This window comes from Orcinus orca, chromosome 12 (assembly GCF_937001465.1).
Source record: "Orcinus orca chromosome 12, mOrcOrc1.1, whole genome shotgun sequence".
NCBI classification, from domain to species: domain Eukaryota; kingdom Metazoa; phylum Chordata; class Mammalia; order Artiodactyla; family Delphinidae; genus Orcinus; species Orcinus orca.
The window spans coordinates 27,584,813-27,609,059 of NC_064570.1; the positions used below are offsets into that span (position 1 = coordinate 27,584,813).

Sequence of the window (24,247 nt, forward strand, 5' to 3'; positions counted from 1 at the left end):
TTAGATAGTGTTTATCAGAGCAGCTGATACATTTAGGCAATTTTTAAGGAAAATGGAGCAAGCTCATTTTTATCAGTTAAATAAGCTGTGAATGAGACCACAGTGGTAGCTAAATGTATCATCCATCTTTCAGTTCTAGCAAAATCTGTGAAGAGTCAGCAAGCGTCTTTCCCTGTTAAGCATGTGTTCAGGTTGTGGTCTTTTGGGTCTTTCATTCTACTGACTTTTTGCTTTTTTTGGTAAGAAATATGATTTTTACTTTCAGAAGGCAGTTTTATTTGCCTGATGTTGAAAGGGTTAATCATCTAGTAATACAAAATTTAGTCACAGTGTACCACAAATAATGTACTTTTAGGATTCCCATAATAACAGAATACTAGTCAGAGAAACGGCTTCTAATGAATTAAATGTATGAAGCTAGACTTCAGCAATTAATGTTCTGTTATTAATCAATCTCTAGGATCCTGTTCTACATGTAATGATAATTATGTCTAATACTTACAAAGCATTTTCCATGTTCCTGGTACTATTTTAAGCACTTTACCCATATTTTTTAAAGTTTTCACAATAATTTTATGAGATAGGTATTATAATTATTCCCATTATGGGAGCCAGGACTTGGATCCATACAGGCTGGACTTGGAGTCCATGCTCTCATTTGCTACACTAAACTGCCTTTTTAGCAGATTTCCTGAAATATTAGCTTTTGATTGTCTAATATGCAAACTTTTTTTTTCTACAAAACTATTTATTTTATGCCTCTCTGTGGAGTATGCAGTTTCTTTATATTGTCTATACTTTGTGGGAAGCAGAGTTGGAGGCTTATTTGTCTTTTTATTACTGGTACCTAGTCTGAATACTATTGAATATACATGTAGTATTTTAAGCAGGATCAAGTCTTACTTTGGGAAGTTCTCAGCATTATACGGTAATCCCAGGTAATGAGCATAATTTTTCACTAGGTGGCAGTATCTCCTGTGAATCAGTATTAACTCTGGAGTGCTTTTCAGTCATAGTGTTTTAGGTAAAACAAATCTTCATTGAGCATTTATTGTGTGCCACGTTGAACAGCGCTGTGAAACCCAGGAATCAGAACCATGCTCTTTTCCAATCTTTTGTGCTTCCTAAGTAGTTAATTAAACCTCTGGGAGAATTTTAGTTAAACTGAAAAGCAGTCTACCATTGACACTAAACATGATTTTATTTATAGAACTCATATTTATTAATGATCAGCTGCATCGTCATTGTTGATAGGTTTATTTTTCACATTGTGACATGTTTTACCAGAATTCAGGGCAATATATACCTTTACATTCCTATATAACTTGCTCAGTAACAAAAAGCCCATGGTGTTTACAAGGCCCTATGTCTAACATCCTACCTGTTATATTACTGATGTGCAATAAATACTTGAAATAAGAATTTAAAATCCCATAGAATAGCATTTTCCCCTTACATTTTATAAAAATATAGAATTAAAGGCATGATCCGTTAGTAAATTTGGGGCTAATAATGATAGTGGTAGTAGTAGTAGGTAATATTTATCAAGTATTTATGCTATCAAGCATTTATTTATTTATTTATTAAGTATCCCTTACTCTCGTGAGTATTTTATATGCATTTTCTCATACAGTTCTCCCAAATCCCCACAAGACAGTTGCCATTATTATCCCCATTTTGCAGATGAAACTGAGGCACAGGGAGCATGAAGTAATTTGCCTGAGGTCACACAATTGGTAAAATGACAACACTTGCCAGGCTGTCTGACTCCAGAGCCCATGCTCTTAAAACATTAAGCTATCTGCCACAGCTACTTATTTAGCCTTTGCATTTCCTATTTCATGAAGGAACTTAAGAAGGTAGCCAAATATACCTGTGGTGAAATGTAGTGTTTGTTTTCAATTTTAATATTTAGGAAGACCCCTTAAGAGTAAAAGGAGCTTTGGTTGTCTAGTATCGTTATTAATTGTTCACTCCTTTACAAATGTTGGCGGTAATTATAATGCATTAAGCCATTATATTCTCAATATAGTCCAAAATATGATTTTTCTTTATGTAATATCAAATTTTAATGTAACTACTTTTACAATATTTTTGCAATAAGGTAATGTCTAGTTGAAATAAATTTAACATCTGTAGTTGTCTCTATAATTTAATGGCGTTCTTGAAGTACTAATTGTGACTGATTCAAAAGCAAACTCAGATGTTGTAATCCTCATACTTGGATAAGACTAAGCAGTAACATATATAACTGATTGTAGGTTAGAGTTTTAGATATCTATTATTAGCTTAGTAGGAGAAATTGAGATAGAAATGCCAAATTTTAAGACATACTGAAGCTACCTATTTCTTGGTTATATCCTGAAGCATCTTTTTTAATATTCCACACATGAGGGATACTCTCATTGAAAGCTTATGTCATTCAAGGATTCAGGACGTATGGAAAACATAGTCAACTTAATGCCTTTGAGCACAAACCAGAGCCCTGAATTCCTCATCCAGGCATTTTCTTATGCTTACATTGGTGCTTTTTAAAGTGCCGCCAGGGGACTTACCTGGTGGCACAGTGGTTGGGAATCCGCCTGCCAATGCAGGGGACACAGGTTCGAGCCCTGGTCCGGGAGGATCCCACGTACAGTGGAGCAACTAAGCCCGTGCGCCACAACTACTGAGGCTGCTCTCTGAAGCCCGTGAGCCACAACTGCTGAGCCTGCGTGCCACAGCTGCTGAAGCACACACACCTGGAGCATGTGCACCGCAATGAAGAGTGGCCCCCGCTCACTGCAACTGGGGAAAGCCTGCGCGCAGCAACAAAGACCCAACACAGCCAAAAATTAATTAATTAATTTAAAAAAAATACAGTGCCCCCCAAAAGAAAAAATGGTACAGTTCCAGATAGACAACAGTGTGGAGGGAAAGACTGAAGTAGGAATTAGAGCATTTTGGTCCTAGACAAAATGCCATCACCTTCTATTTGACCCTGGTCAAAAAATTTATCATTTCTGGATCTGTTCTTTCACCTGAAAAGTTAAAATAATACCTGTTCTATTTTACCTCAGTGTTTTATCAAAGGATAAAATGAAACTAGAAAGCAAGGCACGGAGCATAGATATATGAAGCAGGCTGCAGTAGGGAAATGCTGGCTATTTTCTGTAGCAGTATATATGTCCCACACTTTCAGTTGAATAGCGTGATGTGTGATGATTGATAATGGAATAGGAAACCAACAAAACTACAATGCATGTGCTCCAGGGGATTTGGAGATAGTTTATTATATTTTTGATGTTCAACTAACAGATTTGCTGAATGGTTGGCTCCCATTTGGTTGGCTATGAGACATGAGTCTTTTACACTTTCTTGTATAGCTTTTTGAAGTTTTATTAGTGACACTTTATAAGTTCTACATGACATAAAATATTTCAAGAAATACAAGATTATGAACAGGCCCTGAAATACACTCAGGCTACTAGAATTGAAGTATTACTCAGTAGAACTTCTTTGATCTATTGACACAGTTTCTTAAGATTCACTGAAGCAGGAGCAAGTCAGGCCCAGTGAAATACAGTAAAAAATTATAAGCCCTTGAACATTCTTGTCTTAGTCAGTTTGGACTGCTATAACAGAATACCAGAGACTAGATGGCTCATAAACAACAGACATTTCTTTCTCACAGTTTTGAAGTCTGGGAAGTCCAAAATCAAAGCACTGAGTCTTTGTCCAATGAAAGCTCACTTTCTGGTTCATAAACAGCACCTTTAGCTGTACCCTCACATGGTACAGCTAAAGACCTTATTGGGGTCTTTTTTATAAGAGCACTAATCCCTTTCATGAGGGCTCTGCTCTCATGACCTAATCACCTCCCAAAGGCCCCACCTCCTAATACCATCACCGTGGGGGTTAGGACTCCAACATAGGAATTTTAGGGGAACACAACATTCAGACCACAGAGGTTCTCTTCACACCGCAAGTGTGAGAGGAAGAGAAGGAGGATGCTGTATAACTGCTGAATGCTAGGAAACTAGAGCAGTAGACCTACCAGCTTACAGTAATCATATTATAATTAGAAATAGAAATATTGATAAGTAAAGTAGGTATCCAGTAAGATGACTATACACAGTAACAGGGGTATGTGTAATAGCAGATCTTGACCAAAGGTATTAAATGTTGAACCACAAAGAAATATTACTGTTAATATAGTGTAAGAAAAAGACCATGCTATTTTTTAGTTGTACTTTATTATAAAGTCAATAATATAAGTACACATAGGTTTTAATAATAACAAACCTTGTATTATTTTCAAATGCAAAGGGCACAGAATTGAAATATCTTATTTCCTCCATTCTTCCTCCTATAAAGATAAAGATCTCCTGAGGAAAACCACATTATTTTTTTATAATTGTTTAAGGCCAGAACATACACAGAAGCACTGAACTTACTATATAAATCAAGAAAGAGGGTCAGTTATGAAAACACTTTAAGAATTTTTTTAATTGTGTAAAGTCTAGAATCCCAAATTACAGGTGATAGTAGGTAAATTTAGAAGTATTTTGATGGATATAGGAAGGAAAGGAAATTGCATTTCCTTTAAGCAAATGTAGTTGCCACCTCTGTGTTCTCAGCACCATGTCCATTGCTCTGCTGTACCACTTAGCACATAGCAGTAATTTCTCGTTGACCTCCAAAAATTCAGACCCCCCAAGAGCGGGGCAGTGTTTTTGTATTCCCAGAGGCTGCTCTAGTGCACTCCTCTAAGAGTCATGAAAGGATAGGGATGAGACTTAAAATTGTGAGTTTTAAACGTATTAGTTAGGTTAGAGCTAAGTTTTAAACATACAAAGTTAAATTAGTACAAGGAAGAGAAAATGACTAAGTGAAGAAATACAGTTACCTAATTGCAACATCATTCTCTAACCATGGCCTCTATGAAAATGATTTAGAAACCTTTGAACTGTTAGAAGCATAGAGCTTGAAGGAGTTTCAGAAATCATCTATTTTAACCTGTTTTACAGGGAAATAATCTGTATAGTCTTACACAAATAGGTATTTGTGGAGGGCTGGGGAAGGGAAAGAATGCAAGACCTTGATCGCAGCTTGTTTGTAGTTTGTGGTATCTGAGAAGCTAGGTCTTTATGAATATTTCTGCAGATTTTTTTTATGGCTGTCTTCACAGAACTAGAGGTGCTAAAGGTAAAGTAGGGTGTTAATTTGCCTCCTTGAAATCCAGTCAGATGGCTTTCGTATAGAAAATTCCCTTTAGACAACAGAAACAAGTATTCATAATTGTTTGGGGTTTGTTTTTGTCATCTGCATCCGTTTAGGCCATTTTAATCTTTTCTGAAAGGCATCCTTAATGCCTGGAAAAATAAACAGATAAATATGCAGGCAATTGCCTTTGGTTATTTTTTACTAGTTAAATAAATTCCTTTTTTAAAAAAGGAAAATAATACATGTTTAGCACAGCATAAAACTTAGAAAATACAGTTTGGCAAAAAGAGTAAGGTAAATACCCAAATCCTACTGTCCCTTATAACTGTTGCTTATATCAGCCTCTGTGCTTCTAACGCATACTCACCCACTCAGGGCTTGAGGTGAAATTGTAGTTGTGTATCTGGCAAGTACAAAAACATAGGGAGTCAGAAAATGCCATTAAATAATTAAACCCAGTTTTACTTTCCATTCATAGTAGCAAAAACCAATGAAATGTTAAGAGGACAATTTTGAAAAGCAAATCAGGCAAAGATCATGGAACGGGATTTTTATGTGTTGATTCATTCATTGCTGACCCATCTACTAAAGTTAAACCTCCAGTCCATTGAGCACTCTTCTTTAACAGCTTCAAAGTTTCTCTTTGTTCTTTAAACAATCTTTTATTTGAGGTAAATAAATGTTCTGAGTGCTATGAAAAGTCCAAACTATATACTGAAAAATAGTAGTCAAACCCACAAAAATCTAAGTGTAGACACAGCTACACTTCCATCTGAAAACAGTAATTGGTACTAAGGAACCTGCATCACAGCAAGGGTGGGCTGTAAGCAGGTCTTCTCCCTCAATTACATCCCCTGGTTCTTACCACCATCAAGGTCTGCAGGGAGAGAGCCCCAGTTATCATTGAGCTGTTCTTCACTTAGAACATGTGAATGAAGTAGTACATGAATATAAAGATCAGAGACCTAAATTTTTTTGTAGGCGCTCTTTCAAATTCATGCTTCATGAAACCAAGGTTGGTAACTAAAAAAGAAAGTGATCATCATTTTGTATATTCATTTTATTGCTTTATAAATGTTTTTCTTCCAATTAATAATATATTATGAACAATTTTCTAACATGATAATTATACATCTGTACATAATTTTAGTGGCTGAATTCTCTTTCTTTAAATGAATACACCATAATTTAAACTACTGTTGTTGCATAGTTCCACTATTATATGTTTTTCAGTATTTTAAGGAACACTTCAGTACACATCTGGCTACACTTACTCAGTTTGTTCCGTGGGAACAAATATCTTGAGGTACAGTGGGATAGTTGAACAAGCAATAAAAGAAACATCACTTTCTAATTTGCCTTTTTCCTCTTATTTCTTCCTTAATTAGTAGTGAAGTTGAATATATAGTTCTCCTTTTTGTGAATTTTCTGTAATGGTCATTTGCCCATTTTTCTGTTGGATTATTCATTTTTAATTGATTTTATGGGGACTCTTTGAATATTAACTCCTATCACTTTTTTGTGAGCAGTTTTATTGAGGTATAATTGACATATAATAAACTGCATATATTTTAACTGTACACCCTGATAAGACATATTTATATACTTGTGAGACTATCACCTCAGTCAAGATAATGAACACATCCATCATCCCCCAGAGTTACTTTGTGCTCCTTGGTCATCTGTCCCTACCTCCCCCTCCTGCCAGACAAACACTATGAATTAATTAATTTTCATTCCCTAGAATTGTATATGAGTGCAACAGTATATACCACGTACTTTTTTTGATCTGTCTTCTTTCACTCATAATTACTTTGAAGTTAATCTGTGTTTTCAAGTTTATCAATAGTTCCTTTTTATTTCTGAGTATTATTTTATTGTATTGATATATCACAGTTTGTTTTTCCATTCACCTGTTGATGGGCATTTGGGTTTTATCCAGTTTTTAGCTATTACAAATAAAGATGCTGTGAATATTCATTTACAAGTGTTTGTATAAACATATGCTTTTATTTCTCTTGAATAAATACCTAAAAATAGAAGAGCTGGATCCCAGCGCAGACATATGTTTAAGAAGCTTCCAGACTGTTTTCTAAAGTGGTTGTGCTGCTTAACCTTCCCACCACTAGTCTGTATTTCAGTATCTCCGTATCCTTGCTAAATTTGAAATGGCCAGTCTTTTAAATTTTAGCCCTTGTAATAGGTATGCTGTGCTATTTCATTGTGCTTTTAATTTGCTTATCGTTAATGACTAATGATGTTAAGCACCTTTTCATGTGCTTATTTACCATCCATGTATCTTCTTCACTGAATCATGTGTTCAGATCTCTTGCCCATTTGTAAAACTGGCTTGTTTGCTTTCTGATTATTGAATTTTGAGAGTTAGGTTTCTTATATACAAGTGATGCTCTATTAGGTATATGATTTGCAAATATTTCTCCCAGCCTTTGGCTTTTCTTCTAATTGTCTTAAGAGTTTGAAAGAACAGACGTTTGAAATTTTTATGAAGTCCAAAATTGTCAGTTTTTTCTTTTATGGATTTTTAAATTATATAATTGTATAATCAAGAAAATACTATTTTAAATGATTACTTTTTATTTGTTCTCCTTTGTACTTACAGGCATTTAAAAATTTTCAAATTCATTTATTTAAATGATCAAATGAGATAATGTATGTGAAAGCATCCTAAACATCATAAAGTACAATACAGGTGCTAATACCCTTGTTGTCGTTGTCATCATCATCATCAAAAACATTCACCCTTTGAGCCATCTATTCCACTCTGGGGTATTAAATCCAAAGAAAGGATTCTTATAAAAAATAAATTACGAAAGTACTTACGCATAGCCTATAATGAGGGAAAACAGAAAGCATTGTAAATATTTAGCAATAGGAGAATACATAAATAAACTATGGCGCTTCCTTAGATGAGACATTGTAAAGCGTTTATAAATGGTAATTACATAGTTGTAGAAATATGCAAAAACTTACATTTAAATTGAAAAACTGTTCAATTGTGTTTACACTATGATATCTTACATAAAATGTATATATGAATAAAGATAGAGGTATGAAGATATGAAAACAGTTGTTTTAAGGAAATGGGTTTGTGAATAATTATTGTTTTTGTGTTTTCTTTATTATATTATGCCTTTGATTTTTTATATTGTGTTTTCTGTATGCATCTCTTCAAAGTTAGAGTCCCCTTCCAATTTGTTATGTTTACCAGACTAAGATACTGCATGGCCTTCAAGGCTCAATTATACTACCTGACATGAAGTTATCTATGAAATTATTATATTTCCTTTTTTATGGTTTACAGTATTTAATAATTTCACATTTTGTTCATCATGTTGCATTATTATCACCCAGGATTTAAAATGTATTATGTACTTTCTGATCATTCCTTTAATGCTACAATTTCATGGCTTAATTATTTCATTATGCTTTTGCTGTGATGATTTGAACTAATTATGGACTAATTTTTCCAGTTGCCCAGCAGGAGGCTGAAATGTTCAAACGCTACAATGGAACCTTTCCATTACCTGGAATACACCAAAATCAAGACGCTTTATGCATCTGCCCTAGACTGCCTCATCAGGGCTCTTTTCAGATTGATGACTATGTCCACACTGAAAATTCTTCAGTGAAGATGCAGCAAGTGAAACAGAGGATTGATTCTGTCACAGTATGTTTACTTATTTTATGCAGTTGAGAAGTTGGAAACTTTAAAACCATTTCAGTTCTGTTTTCCATTGCCATGCCAATAAATATTAACTGAACGAAGTAGTTACTTAAAACTAGGCTTTCTTATACTTTTATAGTTCCTTTCTGGTACTTGTTCTAAAATCACTTAACTGCAGTAAACAAACTGAACTTAGGATAATCTATTAGACTTTTCTGACTTGATATCTCTGTAAAGATCAGCCCAGGACTTGTTTCTCTATTTTAAACTATATGTGTGTATATGTGTGTATATGCATATATACAACATGCAGACACGCACACACAGCAAATACCAACCTGGGAAAATGTCTACACAAAATATATAAATGGAACAGCCTTCTTAATATGCAAGAACTAAAAAATAAAGAAAATAGTGAGACTTCAACAAAGAAATGGATAAAAGAAATAAACATGTACTTTCAAAAAGAGTAGGTACAAATGTCTCATAAGCGTATTTTAAAGTTCTGTCTCACTTCAGAGAAAAGTAGTGCCACAGAAACCAGATATTGCCTGTAAAACTGGAAAATAGATGATGAAAATCAGGAGGAGGATGCTTGGTTAAAAGTCGTGTGGTATTCTGTTGGTGGTAAATTACTATACAGTGTTTCTCAAAGATAAGTGGTAAAATGTATTGAGAAGCTTGAACATCCTTAAAAATACTTAGGCTCTTTGACCCTAATAGTTCTTTTAGTGAGAATTAGCCTGAGCACCTTGAAGAGAGGGACTTTGCGGGCTTGTTGTGTTCCCCCTTGTGACACAGTGCCTGGCATTTAATAAATATCATCCTTCCCCCTCCTCCTTTGATAGGGATACTGACCGGTTTTAAACCCAACATAGGAGGAACTACAGTGAGACATCTTTTAGTTCTGACTGTACTTTCTTCCTCTCTCCTTTCCTTTCTTTAGAAAGTTAGAGAGTGTGGGGTATACAAGAGTGCAGATCACTCAGACAACGGGTTCAGCTTTAGTTGGAATATGGGGGAAATTTTTTTATATTTATCAGTATAAATTTTAGAATAATATGACTATAAATTAATATTTCAGTGTTGTAAGACTTTATATTTTAACATTTTAAAATAATTGAATAATGAATGTGTTCCAGATTTTAAAAGGAAGTATGAATAGATAAATGGAGTTCTAAAAATTAGAGAAAAATATTTATTCGCTAGGAAAAAAAAATGGCCCATGTCTAAAGCCTTGCATTGCAAGATGATTTCATCTATAGACTAAAGAGCAACTCACAGATAGATATATAAACACAAGTTTCCTACAATATGTCAGTCTTTACACTGTGAAACTTAACAGCCTGGAATCACCTTGGGCTTGTAGCTTTTCTCCTGCATCATTTTTTATAGCTGTCATCCTCAGATAAATGAAAGGAAAGTAGATGTAAAAGAAAAATAAAATCAGAAAAATATTTTTTAAGATATGAAACCAAAGGCAAGGGGAAAGTAAATTGATAATTTATTATAAGAGAAAAACTTGTTTCTCATAGAATCATTGATTTATTTAGCTTTTACTAAACTTTTCCTTTTAAAAATTATGCTTTGGGATTGTGGTAGATTGAGGCTGCCTTTGGAAATGAAAGCTTTGTCTATTTGCTGTGGTTTTTGAAAAACCATATATTTCCCGTGTTAAGAGAATTCTCTGAACTTTTTTTTCAAATGCTATCTGCAGTGTATTTTCTCTGAGAATGTATGTAGCATATATGGGAATCAAAACAAAATGTCATCTTTGTTCCCACGGAAGCTCCATTCTTTTTATGTTTTGCAAGCATTTAGGTTGACTGGATTCTCACCTTTTGTCACAATGCCTTTTCTCTTGTTTCCTGAGCTGTGTTTTGGTAGACCCTAAATTCCTTTTCCTGTTAGGTTTGTTACTTAGTCTAAAAGACTCTGTCACTGGTCTTCTATGTAGAAGTCTAATAGAGAAGACTATATTACTTCTATATTGTAGAAGACTGTATCCCTGGAGATACTCCTTTCTTTGTAACCACAAAAGGAATGCTTTTCTGATAAAATACAGTTCAAGTTTAGGGTGTGATTTGTGTGTGTGTGAATTGCATAATAAATTCAGTTCCTCAGGTATTTCATAGGTGTTTACTCATGAATGAGAAAAGGATGCCATAAATAGACAATTTTCTGTTCTTGGTAGCTTTATCATTTACTCATAATAAAACTCTTTTAACTGTTTCGTACTTAACAGAGCCGACTTTGTGCTACTACTGCAGCAATACCTAAAAGGCTCTGCAATCCAGATAAGACCTCACAGGTAGACAGTATCTTGAGAGCAGTGACACAACTCTTTCTAAGGTTTCAAACCCAGAAATTTGGTCTTATTAGTGTATCCAGAGCTGCTCAGAATCTGGGGTACCTGGTAATAGTAAAGAGTTCCACAAAAAGTTGATTTATAAACTTAAACATCTTATAATGGAAGGTATACCTCTCCAGCTGCTTGAGCACTCAAGACCACTTGCCCTTTTAAAAATTAACGTGATATCTGGGTCAGTGATCACAGAGCTGATTGTTAAGCAGAGTCATAGGAATAGGGATTGAATGGGTTTTTAAATGTTTTATGCCAATTTTGAAAAAAAAAAGATTAATTTTCTCTACCCCACAGGAGATTTCACCGTATAATAATTGGTGATGATTAACATCTGTTTAATTATGAGTAGAAACTGATATAATGAATTCCTGGTACTGTGCTAAGTGTTTTACGTGTTCACTGTATTTAATCCTCAAAACCATCCTATAATGTGGATGCTAGTATTATCCCCATTTTACAGAAGATGATGTTGAGGCTTACAGAGATCAAGCAGTATTGCCAAGGTCACACAGATGGAAACATTGGAGCTGAGATTCAGTCCAGGCAATCAGAATCTCATGCCCACAGTCAGTTTTACTGTCTCCTTTTAGTGATTGAAATGACTGATATCCTTTAGATGTAGTCTATGTCCCTTAGAAATTTCAGATTAAAAAAAAAGGACACTCTTCTTTTTCAGTTCTTTTTATCTAAACTACACATTGATTGTTACCATTTTTTCCTAGTGCTGTACTAGGCTGATGATATATGCTGGTTAACAACCTTAATTGGACTAGAATATTATTTGTGTCTCCCTAGCAGCAAATTTACAAGTCATCTATTTTGTGTTGCCTTTGACTAATTTCTTTTTCAAAAGTGACTTTTTCTTGGCCTTATCCTATGAGTTGTAGGCAGTCCCCTTTTGTAGCTCCTCCAGTCATATCCTTTACTCCTCAGAAGTGTTTACTATTAGATTTCCTCCGAAGTAAATTATTAATTTGAGAATTATATGTATGGGTATTCTTATTTATAGAGATAATTATACACTGCAGTTCAGAGTGTGTCTTTTAGATATGTTAGTGTCCCAGTACAGAATTTTAGTGTTTATGCGAAGTTTACTGAGGAGGCAAATTTTTCTTGAGGCAGTTACATGTGGGCCCTCCAGAGTCTTGTTTGTCAGTGCGTTTTGCTTTGGCAAACCAAAATCATGTCATTGAGTCTCTTTAATTTATACTCTTTCCAGCTCATTGGAACAGTGCAGAGTGACACCTGCAGGTGATAGATTAAAAAACACTCTCCCAAATGTTGATTTTGGTTATTAAGAGATTAATATCTGAATGTGTTAAAAAGAGTTGATATTTTATTAAATGAAATTATGAGTATTTCTTTACTTATTTTATCCTATTTCTTTTAGGAGGTGATACGAGCCTGTGCTGCAAAGGTGAGTGGTTTTTGTTGTTGTTTTAGAATTTTGTTTATTTTTTTATACAGCAAGTTCTTATTAGTCATCCATTTTATTCATATTAGTGTATACATGTCAATCCCAATCTCCCAATTCATCCCACACCCCTCCCCCACTTTCCCCCCTTGGTGTCCATACGTTTGTTCTCTACATCTGCGTCTCTTTCTGCCCTGCAAACCCGTTCATCTGTACCATTTTTCTAGGTTTCTATATGCGTTAATATACGATATTTGTTTTTCTCTTTCTGACTTACTTCACTGTGTATGACAGTCTCTAGAGTGAGTGGTTTTTATTACCAGGAAGATAACTTTAGTTTTCATTGTGATGCACCAAAGAATTGAAATGTACCATTCATGGTTGTAATAGAACTTTTACAAAGTTCATCTGATACATATCTTCTGCATTTGAGCTCGGATTTATCAAGGAATCGTAATACTGGCACCTGAGAATTCAGCAAGTAGCTTCATATTTCTGAAGATTTAAAAATATTAAGTGATTGGGTTATACTTTCAGTAAAGGGCCAGCAAGATCATTTCCTTCTCTGAGAAAAATATTATATGATACTTTATAGGTAAGAGACAGCAATACAGTTCCAATGGGTGAATGCTGAGTAAAGTGTATAAGCCTTGAAATGAACGTAAGCCACACGTAAACGGCAGTGATATATTGTGCTGATAATGCTCTGGATCATTTATACCGTGTTTCATACTTCCTTTCCCATTTAACTGTATAACAATCCTGAGAGACAGATTAGATATTATTGTTATTCCAATTTTAGAAGAGAGGAAACTGAGGCTGAGAGAGGTTAAGTGATGTGCCCAAGACCCCAAAGTTGGTCTGAAGATGGAGGTATACAAAAAGGCCCTTGATTATTAATCAATTTCAACTAAATTGTATCTGGGATGCTATCAACACAACAGCTTTCTTCCTTCTACAAGCAAGGTTATTTTATGTACAACCTTTAACTCAATTGTCAAGAAAATAAGTTTTATTTAAAAGAGCTGGAATAACACCACATGTTCGTCCTTCCCTCTTATTTTCTTCTGTCTGTTCCCAAAATTCAGCTGAATAATTAGACATCCATTTATTTATCAAATATGATTATATATGTCACAAAGTGAAAGGTGAGACCTCCAGAAGGGAAAGAATTAAAGTGGTATTAGTATATTCAGAGACTGCTTTATATAATGTCAGTGCAGTGGAAATACTGTTTTTACTCAGTAGACACCTCCTACCATGTGGCAGGTGCTTGGAATACAGCAGTAAGTAGGCTATTGTCTCGTTCCACATGGGGCATCTTATGGAGGAAATGTGTCAGAAAACACTGGGCTTATCCCATCACTGAGCTGTCCGGTATCAGTCAGGACCCATCACTTTTTTACCTAATTATCACAAGTCAACAGGAAATAGAATATAGACAAGGGGAAGGAAGATGGGGAAAAAGGAGAACAAGCTATATTCTGACTTAGGCTGCAGATGTTCAGGAAACTTGTTCCTGATAGCAATGATTGGTGTAATGATTGTAGCTCTAAGATTACTAAATCTTCTTAAGTATGTATAGAATATAAAACTGGAGTCAAAAAAGTAGTTTATCCTCTTGATTAGCAGTTCAGAGCTATTTCTCTTTATTTTAACACATGTATTATGTACCCCTCTTTTGTAATGCTGTCTGAATGTCCAAAGAGTAAAGTGTTCTGCACATATTTGGCAAAAGGCTTTATGGAGAACGTCCTCTGCTATTCTGAAAACTTCCTGAGGGTGGAGGTTCATGTCATTCATCTTTGTATTCCTAGTACTTAACAAAAGTAGCATAGTCATTGAAAATACGACATTTCTGGAAATTAATCAAGGTCTAGAAAGATTAACCTATTAGTGTATTTAGTTATTTTTTATGACAGTTTTATTGAGATATAATACACATACCATAATATCCACCCTTTTAAAGTGTACAGTTTATTGGCTTTTATTATATACACAGAGTTGTGCAACCATCACTACCATCTGGAGTTCTTTCATTCCCTCCAAAAAGAAGCCCCGTATCTCTTAGCAATCATTCTCCATTTCTGGGTAGGGACATGCACACGCACACACACACACACACACAAAACACTCAAACTCCTGCTAACCACTAATATACTCTCTGTCTCTATAGATTTGCCTATTCTGGACATTTTATATAAATGGAATCATAGAATATGTGATTGTTTGTTACTGGCTTCTGCAGATTAGAATAATGTTTTCATGGGTCCTCCATTTGTAGCATGTATGAGTACTACTTTTTATTGTCAAATAAGATTCCATTGTATAAATATATTGCATTTTGTTTATCCATTCATCAGTTTACAGACATCTGTGTTGTTTATACATTTTAGCAATTAAGAAGAATGCTACTATGAACATGTGTGTACAAGTTTTTGTGTGGGCATATGTTTTTATTTCTCTGGGGTATATATCTAAGAATGGAATTGTTGGGTCATATGGTAACTCTATGTTTAACATTTTGGGAAACTACCAAACTGTTTTCCAAAGTGGCTGCACCATTTTAGAATCCCACTAGCAGTGGTTCCAGTTCCTCCTCATCCTTGGCAACACTTACTATTTTCTGTCTTTTTTTTATAGCCATCCTAGTGGGTGGGAAGTGGCATCTCATTGTGATTTTCACTTGCATTTTCTTAATGACTAAAGGTGTTGGGTATTTTTGTTGCGCTGTTTTTATATCTTCCTTGGAGAAGTGTCTATTCAACTCCTTTACCTGTTCTTTAAAAAAAGAATTATTTATTTTTATTGTTCACCTTAAGAATTCTTTATATATTCTGGATACAAGTCTCTTGTCAGATAGATGATCTGCAAATGTTTTATCCCATTTTGTGGGTTGCCCTTTTAATTTCTTGATGGTATTCTTTAAAACAAAAAGGCTTTAATTTTTATGAAATTAAGTTAATCTATTTTTTTCATTTGTCACTTGTGCTTTTGATGTCATATATAAGAAACCATTGCCTAACCCAATGTTCCAGAGATTTACTGCTCTGTTTTCTAGGATCTTTATATTTTTAACTCATATTTAGGTCTGTGATTATTTTGAGTTTTTTTTTAATATGATGTGATGTAGAGGTCTAATTTTATTCCATTTGCATATGGCTGTCTAGTTGTCCCAGCACCATTTATTGAAAAGAGTATTCTTTCCCCATTGAATGGTCTTTACGCTGTTGTCAAAAGACTTTACTCTTAAAAGCAGAATATATTTGTCATTTCTCATCTGTTACATCCAGAATAATAAATTTTTACCAGGTACCTAAGTTTTTTCTTCCCTAAATCCCATCTAGATTTTTATATTGTTGAAGATTTATTCCTTTTTTTTCCATTAACAGTCTTTAAACAAATATTTATTGAATGCATACCAAGCGTGTGTGCGCGCGCGTGTGTGTGCGCGTGTGTGTGTGTGTGAGAGAGAGGCCATGTGCGCACATGGAGAATACAACAGTGAATAAGAACATTCTCTTGTAGGGAGACAAATAACAAAAAAGGAAATAAGATGATTTCAGCAAGAAGTGATGTGAAGAAAATAAAATAGGCCCATGGGACAAAGAATGACTGGGGGAAGTTATACTCTAAAGGATGATCATGGAAGGCCTCTCTGAGAGAAATACTTGACAAGGAGCTAGTCCTGTCCTGCAGAAGTCCTCATCTAGGAATAAAACTGGCATGCTGGAGGAGCAGAAAGAACACCACTAAGCTTAAGTGGGATAGTGAGCAAGCAAGGAGGAACAGTGTTTCCTGACAAGTTGGAGAGAAAATCAGGAGATCAGGCGTGCCTTTTAAAGGGCCTTGTAAGCATGGTAATGTAGGGGAGGAAAAACTTTACCTTCTAGTTTCTGTGGCTAGTCTAAGGATTAAGTTGGCATAGACAGATTAACAGGAGAAAAAATACAATTTTAATTACATACATACATGAGCTCCACGGAGTTATGGTATTCCAAAGGCTGCCAGGTAGCTGAGGCTTATATACCATCCTGAGCCTAGAAAAGGGATGGAGAGATCTGGGGCTTCAGAGGCAGAATGCAATGCAAGGGAAGGTGAGAGGAGGAACTGGTTAGTAGACAAGGTTACCCTGCCATGCAGATAAGTCTCTCAGGTGAAAAAGTTGTCCCTGATGATAGCTCTTTTCATGGTATAGTCGATCCCCTTTCTAATGTATTGGGTTGGTCAAAAAGTTCGTTCAGATTTTTCCATAACATCTTAGGCAAAACCTGAACAAACTTCTTTTTTTTGAGGAAGGCCAGTGAACATTTTTTTTTTTTTTAACACAACTAACTAAATTTATTTATTTATTTTTGGCTGCATTGGGTCTTTGTTGCTGTGCACAGGCTTTCTGTAGTTGCGTCGAGCAGGGGCTACTCTTCGTTGCAGTACGCGGACTTCACATTACAGTGGCTTCTCTTGCTGCGGAGCATGGCCTCTAGGTGTGCGGGTTTTAGTAGTTGTGGCATTCGGGCTCAGTAGTTGTGGCTCACGGGCTCTAGAGCACAGCCTCAGTAGTTGTGGCACACGAGCTTAGTTGCTCCGTGGCATGTGGGATCTTCCCAGACCAGGGCTCAAACCCGTGTCCCCTGCATTGGCAGGCGGATTCTTAACCACTGCACCCAGGGAAGTTCCCCGAAAGAACTTTTTGGCCAGCCCAGTATATTTCCCTTACAAAAGGGTAACTTCCACTCTGTTTTCAGAACTCCTGTGTCTAAAGTTTCTCAAAGTAATCCTTATACCAAAGAGACATATTTTGGGGTGGCATATTCTGCTATCCTTCTGTAAGGAGTTTAGGATGTTGATTTAATTAGAGAAACAAGTGATTAAGATGTTAAACTAGAGAGAATGTGAGAATAGATTTTAAAAGGAGATTTCTCAGTTCAAGAAAGAGGAGATCATGGCCTGGACTAGGATGGTATTAAAAGATAAACTGAGGCATATTAAACATTTTAAGAGGGTTTTTGGAGCAAAAAATGATTCGAATTGGGCAGGGCCAAGCCAGAAATCATTAGAAGCATTTCACCAACAGGAGCTGGGGAAAGACTTCTATAGAGAAAAGGCAGAAGCAAAACAAGGAAATTATTGATAGGCTATAGTTTAAAGCCTAGTTGGCTGTTGTGATTAGTTGTCCTTAGGTTTCAATTTTGCAACCTTGAAGTATTTACAGGCTTAGATTTTGTGGTCATAGGCTGCCCTGACATTAGTGCCACCTCAGTCTAATGGTCTCCGTGATTAATTAGCTTAACAATGATAATAATGGAAATACAAGCAATGGACAGATTTGGGGTATATTTTGGAAGTAGATTCAACAAAACTTGGTGATGGATTAGATGTGGTGTAAGAGAAAGAAATTAGAAATAACTTCTGTGTTGCTGCTTTCAGCAGCTGTGTAGATGGTAGCAGTGCTTTTTAATGAGGTGAGGAATACTGGAGTGGAGTTTTCAGTATGACTATAGCTGAGAAGTAGGCAATTGGATATATGAGTCTTAAGCTCAGGGGAGAAGTCAGGGCTAAAGTCCTTTTTGTTCTAAACTGTCAGATTTGGTAAGATCACCTGGGCAGAGATTATAGCTAAATACCTGAGGTCCTGGTCCAGGAGAGGGTATGTCAGAAAATCCCAGAGGAAGTATTTTAAGAAAGAGGCGTGATAAACAGTCACATACTACTGAGAGAAAGAGTAAAATGAGGACAGAGAACAGGCATGGTGGTGTCCTCTGGTTACCTAGATGAGTGCTGTTTCAGTAAGTGGCTGAGACAAAAGCACAGTTGAAGTGTGTTGAAGACAGAATGGGAGAATATAAAGCAGAGACTGTGTAGGCCATTCTTTTAAGACATTTTAACTGGGGAGCAGAGAAGCAGCAACTGGAGGGGAACATTAGATGGACAATATTAAAGCATATTTATTTGCTGATGGGAATAATTCAGTGGTGATGGAGAAGTTGATAATGTCCCATGGAGGTGGTAATTGCTGGACTCAAGTCCTAGAAAATGTGAAAGGGGATGTAATCCTGAATACCAATGGAGAAACTAGCCTTCAGAGAAGGGCGTTTTCATCCTTTCTGATAGGCAAATAGGTAGAAAGTATGGGTAGATGCTCAGATACAGATTTGATGATGGGAAGATAAAAGAGTTCTCATCTGATTACTTCTGAGATAGTAATTGGTATTAGAAGTCTGTTACATTGCTCTGAATTTCAGTAGCCCTGGACTACTCGCACATAAATTTATAATTTACAGATTTCCTTGCACTTTCCTTTGTTTAGGCGTGGACTGAAGCATACCAGAAATGGTATGAGTCTATTTCCATTAAGCTTTGTATGATTCCTCACAAATGGAATTAGTCTGTTTTTCTCATGTTCTCAGACATATTTATTCATACCTGGCATGTTATATAATTGGGCTTACTCTGCCTTAAATTGTAATTAATTTTGCCTGTCTTTTCCAGATTTAAATTATGAATTCCCTCAGGGAGGAACAACGCTTTTCTTTCTTCCCTCTCCCTACCCCTCCTCCCCTCTCTCCCTTCCATCTTTCCTTCTTTTTAAATTTTACATGGTATTGCTTCCACCTCTAATCTTTTTTTTTTTTTTTTTCCCCCCCACCTCTAATCTTTACACGTCTGAATTTCCACACGCCTCTGTAAGCTTCTGGAAGCCAGGGGACTTCATCTTTTTTTTTTCAATTATTGATATCATCTACCCTAAATGAATGTAAATGTAACCAAGCTAAAGCTTATTGAAGAATGCTATAAAGGTGAAGTAATAGTCTGTATTATAGTTTAAACTATCTTGGAGCATATTATTTACTGAAAAATAAGAAGGTTTAAAAAATTAGAGACTCCAATGAAAATAAGTTTTTAAAACTTCTTAAAAAAAAAGTATTTTGACGGTATTTGGAAGACTGGCTTGGCTGTAGGAGTAGTACAAGCTACAATAGGCCACGAAAAGAAATTATGGACTTTTGTTACTGGATATCTTAGAAAACAGGAAGAACCCTTGTTTTAGGAAAAACCAGTTTTCCTCCCATCTCCCTCACTCTCACATTCCTACCACACTCCGACATTTCTGACATCAGAGGTGGCGGGGTTTCCCTCATCAAGCAGTTCTGAGACACCAGCTGGGTGAACTGCAACTTAATTCTGACACTGTCTACCTGAAGATAGCATCAAATCCTACAAATTAAAGGCTCAGTCGCACCCCCCTTCAAGCGCCAGTTGCGAGTCCAGGTTACTCACCCCCCTTCAAGCGCCAGTTGCGAGTCCAGGTTACTTGTGCTTCTGACCAATCAGCTATAAATCGAGATTCCACCCACCCCCTCCTTGGGTTTGATTGATTTGCTGAAGCAGCTCACAGGACTCAAGAAAACAGTTTACTTGCTATCTCTCAGGTTATTATAAAATGATATGATAAAGGATGGACGTCCAGGTGGAAGAAATGCGTAGAGCAAGGCATGTGGGAGAGGGCGTGGTCCTTCCTTGCCCTCCTCTGGGTGTGACATTCTCCCAGCACGTCCCTGTGCTCACCATCCTGGAAGCTCTGTGAACCCCATATTGTCGGGATTTTTATTGTGACTTCAGGTAGGCATGGTCAGTTATTAACTCCATTTCCAGCCCCTCTCTCCCCCCGGAGAGTGGGTCTGAAAATTCTAAGCTTCTCATCATTTCTTGGTCTTTCTGGTGATCAGTCCCATCTAGAAGCCCACCAAGAGTCACTTCTCTAGAACAAAAGACATTCCTATCACCTAGGAAATTCCAAGAGATTTTGGAGCTCAGCTTCAGGAACCAGAGTCAAAGATAAAATATGAGGACAAGAGATGCTCCCGGTGCTCTTATCACTTAGGAAACCACAAGGGTTTCAGGAGCTCTGTGCCAGGAACCGGGGGCAGAGACCTATATGTATATATTCTTTTCTATTATTTCACACTCCTGTTTCTAGATTTACATAGGAGTATTAAACCATGTAAATTAATGAGTTTCTTACTTTTAAGCCCATTATTCTGTAATTCTTATCATCAAAAAGTTACTTACATTTGAGAAGTCTTGAATACAAATACCACCTTAAATTTGGGGAAGGTTTTAAAACATGCACTGTTTTCATATGTATTAATGCATTTGGCTTCTGTGTAGTTCTTATTAGTGCTACACCAGCCACTTACTAAAGAAAGGTAGATGAAACCTGTTCCTTGCCCTCAAGAAGATTACAGTCTGATGGATGATAACTAACAATGTAAGTAATCGTACTAAAGTGTTACCAGTGCCATAGTACTAGAAGATGTGGGGTTAGTGGAGAGACAAAGGAGGGGGAGGTAAGTTCTATTGGGAGAGTCTGAAAGGCTTTTCGTACATGATATAATACTTGAGGGAAAGCTTGGAGAAGGAGTTGGTATCCACAAGGAAGATGGAGCCAGGAAGGAAGCCCATTCCAGGAAACAGGAACAGCATGAACTAAGTCACAGAGACATGCAACAACCTGGCACGTCTGGGGAGCTGTATGCAATTTGTTGTAGCTTGAACATAGGAGATGGAGCAGTAAGGTGGGAAAGCTAGGTAGTTGTTATAATATAGAAAGCTTTGTATGCCATACTAAAAAGTATGGATTTTATCCAGTGGAACAGTTGATGATGGGTTTTAAACAGAAGTATTGCTCAATAAAATTAGCATTTTAGAAAAATCATCCTGGTAGCAGTATAGAAGAAGAATTAGAGAAGAGACAGGAGATAGGAAAACAAATCAGGAGACTATTGCAACAGTAACACTAACTGTGGAGGAGGGGCATCTGATGCCAGAGCACCTGATTGACTTAATGAGTGACTCTGTGTGAAGCAAGAGGAAGCAGTCCAAGGTGATGCCCATCTGTCTGGCTGGGGCAGCTGGGGGGCTGGTGATATCTTTCCCTGAGGAAGTGAACAGCAGGGGAAAGGTTAATTTGGTTTTGAACTTACCAATCAGAAGAGTCTTATTGGGTTGGCCAAAAGTTCGCGGTTTTCCATAAGATCGTGCGGAAAACCCCGAACGAACTTTTTGGCCAACCCAATATATTGAAGAATCATCAGCATAAAAGACAGATGAGGCAGTGACAACAAATATTACTGCCCAGGATAACCATGTGTTGTGAGGGAAGAAGAGGGCCCAGGGGGTCTAGCAAACAACACTCATAGGCAGTGGCAGGATCACCAACAGAAAAATGGTTTCCCAGAAACAGGAGAGTTACTGACAATGTCAGCTATCTCAGAGGCCTCAACGAATCCGCTAAATTTGATCATTTGAAGTCCACGATGACTTTAACTTCAGTTTTAGTGTTCTGATGGATAAAAGCTTTGTTGTAGCTGCTTGAAAGTGAATGGTTGAGGTATATGGATAGCAGTTATGTGCTATTTTTCAAGAAATTTAACTTTCAGTGAAGCATAAGGAAATCATGGAATCACAGTGAGAATTTGTTTTCTATTTTTATAGTAAAGTAGAAAAGTTTATGCTTATAGCCTTTAGACAAACAGCCAGTAGAGAATTTGGAAGTAGAATTTGGAAGAGTTTTAAGGATATCCCCAAGGGGGACAGATGGAGGGATTAATCTTGAATGGTGCAAGAGGTATGTTCTTAGAAGTGAGGATTTCGGGGGGTCCAGCACCAAATTTTCTCTCTGGAGTAAGGAAATATACTAAGAGAGAAAGGAGGTAAACGTTTGTTATTGCAAGATGCATCGAGGTAAATTGGCTTTCCCTAAGGCATATTACTGCTGGATAAGTGGTTTGAACCAGGACTAGATCTTAATTCTGAGCTTCTCACAGAGGAATATATCAGTACTTTTTGAACCACCAGTCCTTGGTATATGTATCAAGGGTTCAAAAAATCTTGATTAAATATTACAAAGTAAAACTTTGTTATGGCTGATCCCAATTAGAATTCTAGTTTAGTTAATACAGCATTGGTGAACTGATTTGGGGGAGATTTTCTAGCACGTTACCTCACTGTAAAAATTTCTCTTTAATAGTAACAGTGTTTCTTTCTAATCCCTCACTTCACTGTCCCAACTTGCAAGGAAATTATCTGGGGCCTAGAGAACATGTTGTATTTCTCTTTATGACACCATAGCCAACTCATTGCTTAGGTTTTACTAACCTAGATATCACAGAAATGTAAGCTGCTTTTAGAACTTATATTATGAGATGTTAAGAGACCTACTTCAGATAACTTGAATCTCACTTTGGCTCAAGTTTCCTGTTTAACTTGTTTTGTAATATTGGGATTTTAATTTTTACAACACACATATAACTTGCAACAAAACATTTCCTACATACTGTCTAGGGTTTTGAACTGTCTTCAAATTAAAGTATTATCTGCGTTGTTCAAATTTAGTTCAAAAAATAGACAGTTGTCTGGAGGACGTGGGACAAATTTGTTAACATACGCATACAGACAGTATTAATATCTTTTCCGTTATCATTTAAAACCATTTGAAGTGTCTTCACAAGTTGAAACTTTAAAAACAGTTCTTCAGGTGAATATAGCATATAAAGTCAGCTGAAATGATTAGACTTTTAAGTATATGGAAATCAGTGTTATATACCTCCCAGTGGTTTTACAATTTAGTCACTAAAAGGTAAACTATTGATGGCCTGTTTAGTTTTGTGCATTCAATTTTAGGTTAGAGCAATGACTTTTTTAACATGAAAATTAACCCCCTCCTAGAGAATTAGTATTTGCATATTTTACACAAAACTATTTATATCCAGAAAGAGTAGGCAAAACAGTTGTGTGATTAACTTGGCAGTTCTAGGTGTGTTTTTTTTTCTTTTTCTCTATTATGAATTTCCTTAAATTTTTATGCTTTTCTTTTTACACAGTATGGAGGTATTAAACTGACTTTGGCAGACTGTGGTTTTTGCATGAAGCAAGCAGAAAAGTGTGTTGTAAAAAGAGGATAGATTGTTGTAGGGTAGACTATCTTAGCCAACCTTTCTGTTGTTGTAAAATTATTAAGCAATTCTTTTCCACAGCATATATTTCAAAAATAGATATTGCTTCACTGTATTTAATGGTTGTTATTATTTTTCTTCCTTTAAATGAAGTAGTGAATATGTGTAAGCTAGCTTTGAAAATACTTGGAGTTCTAATTTCAAATCACTATAATAATTAACAATTATCCCAGCCTTAGAAACTGAATCCTCTGCTCTGTTAGGTTGCCACTTATCACTTCATGGACATTCGAATAGTCTCTAAGAAATGTGTCCTTGGGCTTCCCTGATGGCGCAGTGGTTGAGAGTCCGCCTGCCTATGCAGGGCACACGGGTTCGTGCCCCGGTCCAGGAAGATCCCACATGCCGCGGAGCGGCTGGGCCCATGAGCCATGGCTGCTGAGCCTGCGCGTCCGGAGTCTGTGCTCCGCAACGGGAGAGGCCACGACAGTGAAAGGCTAGCATAGCACAAAAGAAAAGAAAAGAAAAGAAATGCGTCCAGAAAGAGCAAATTATAAAAATGCTTAGGAAAAACATGTAATTGTAGATTATAGTTGAGGTTTTTTAACAGCATTTTACTTAAA

At 36.3% G+C, this 24,247-nt stretch overlaps 1 protein-coding gene across 32 annotated transcripts in view; it reads left to right on the top strand.

Annotated features, from left to right (window-relative positions):
* The window catches only part of AHI1 (Abelson helper integration site 1), a 246,470-nt gene that overhangs the window by 64,457 nt on the left and 157,766 nt on the right, over positions 1-24,247 (top strand). For all 32 annotated transcript variants that reach the window (XR_007470456.1, XR_007470454.1, XR_007470453.1 and 29 more), the window contains 2 exons: positions 8,697-8,893; positions 12,646-12,672. Coding sequence is in view for 17 of the 32 variants with exons in the window: in XM_049695198.1 (XP_049551155.1) it covers positions 8,697-8,893; positions 12,646-12,672 (224 nt within the window). In the remaining 15 variants the exon portion in view is untranslated. The remainder of the gene's footprint in view (positions 1-8,696; positions 8,894-12,645; positions 12,673-24,247) is intronic.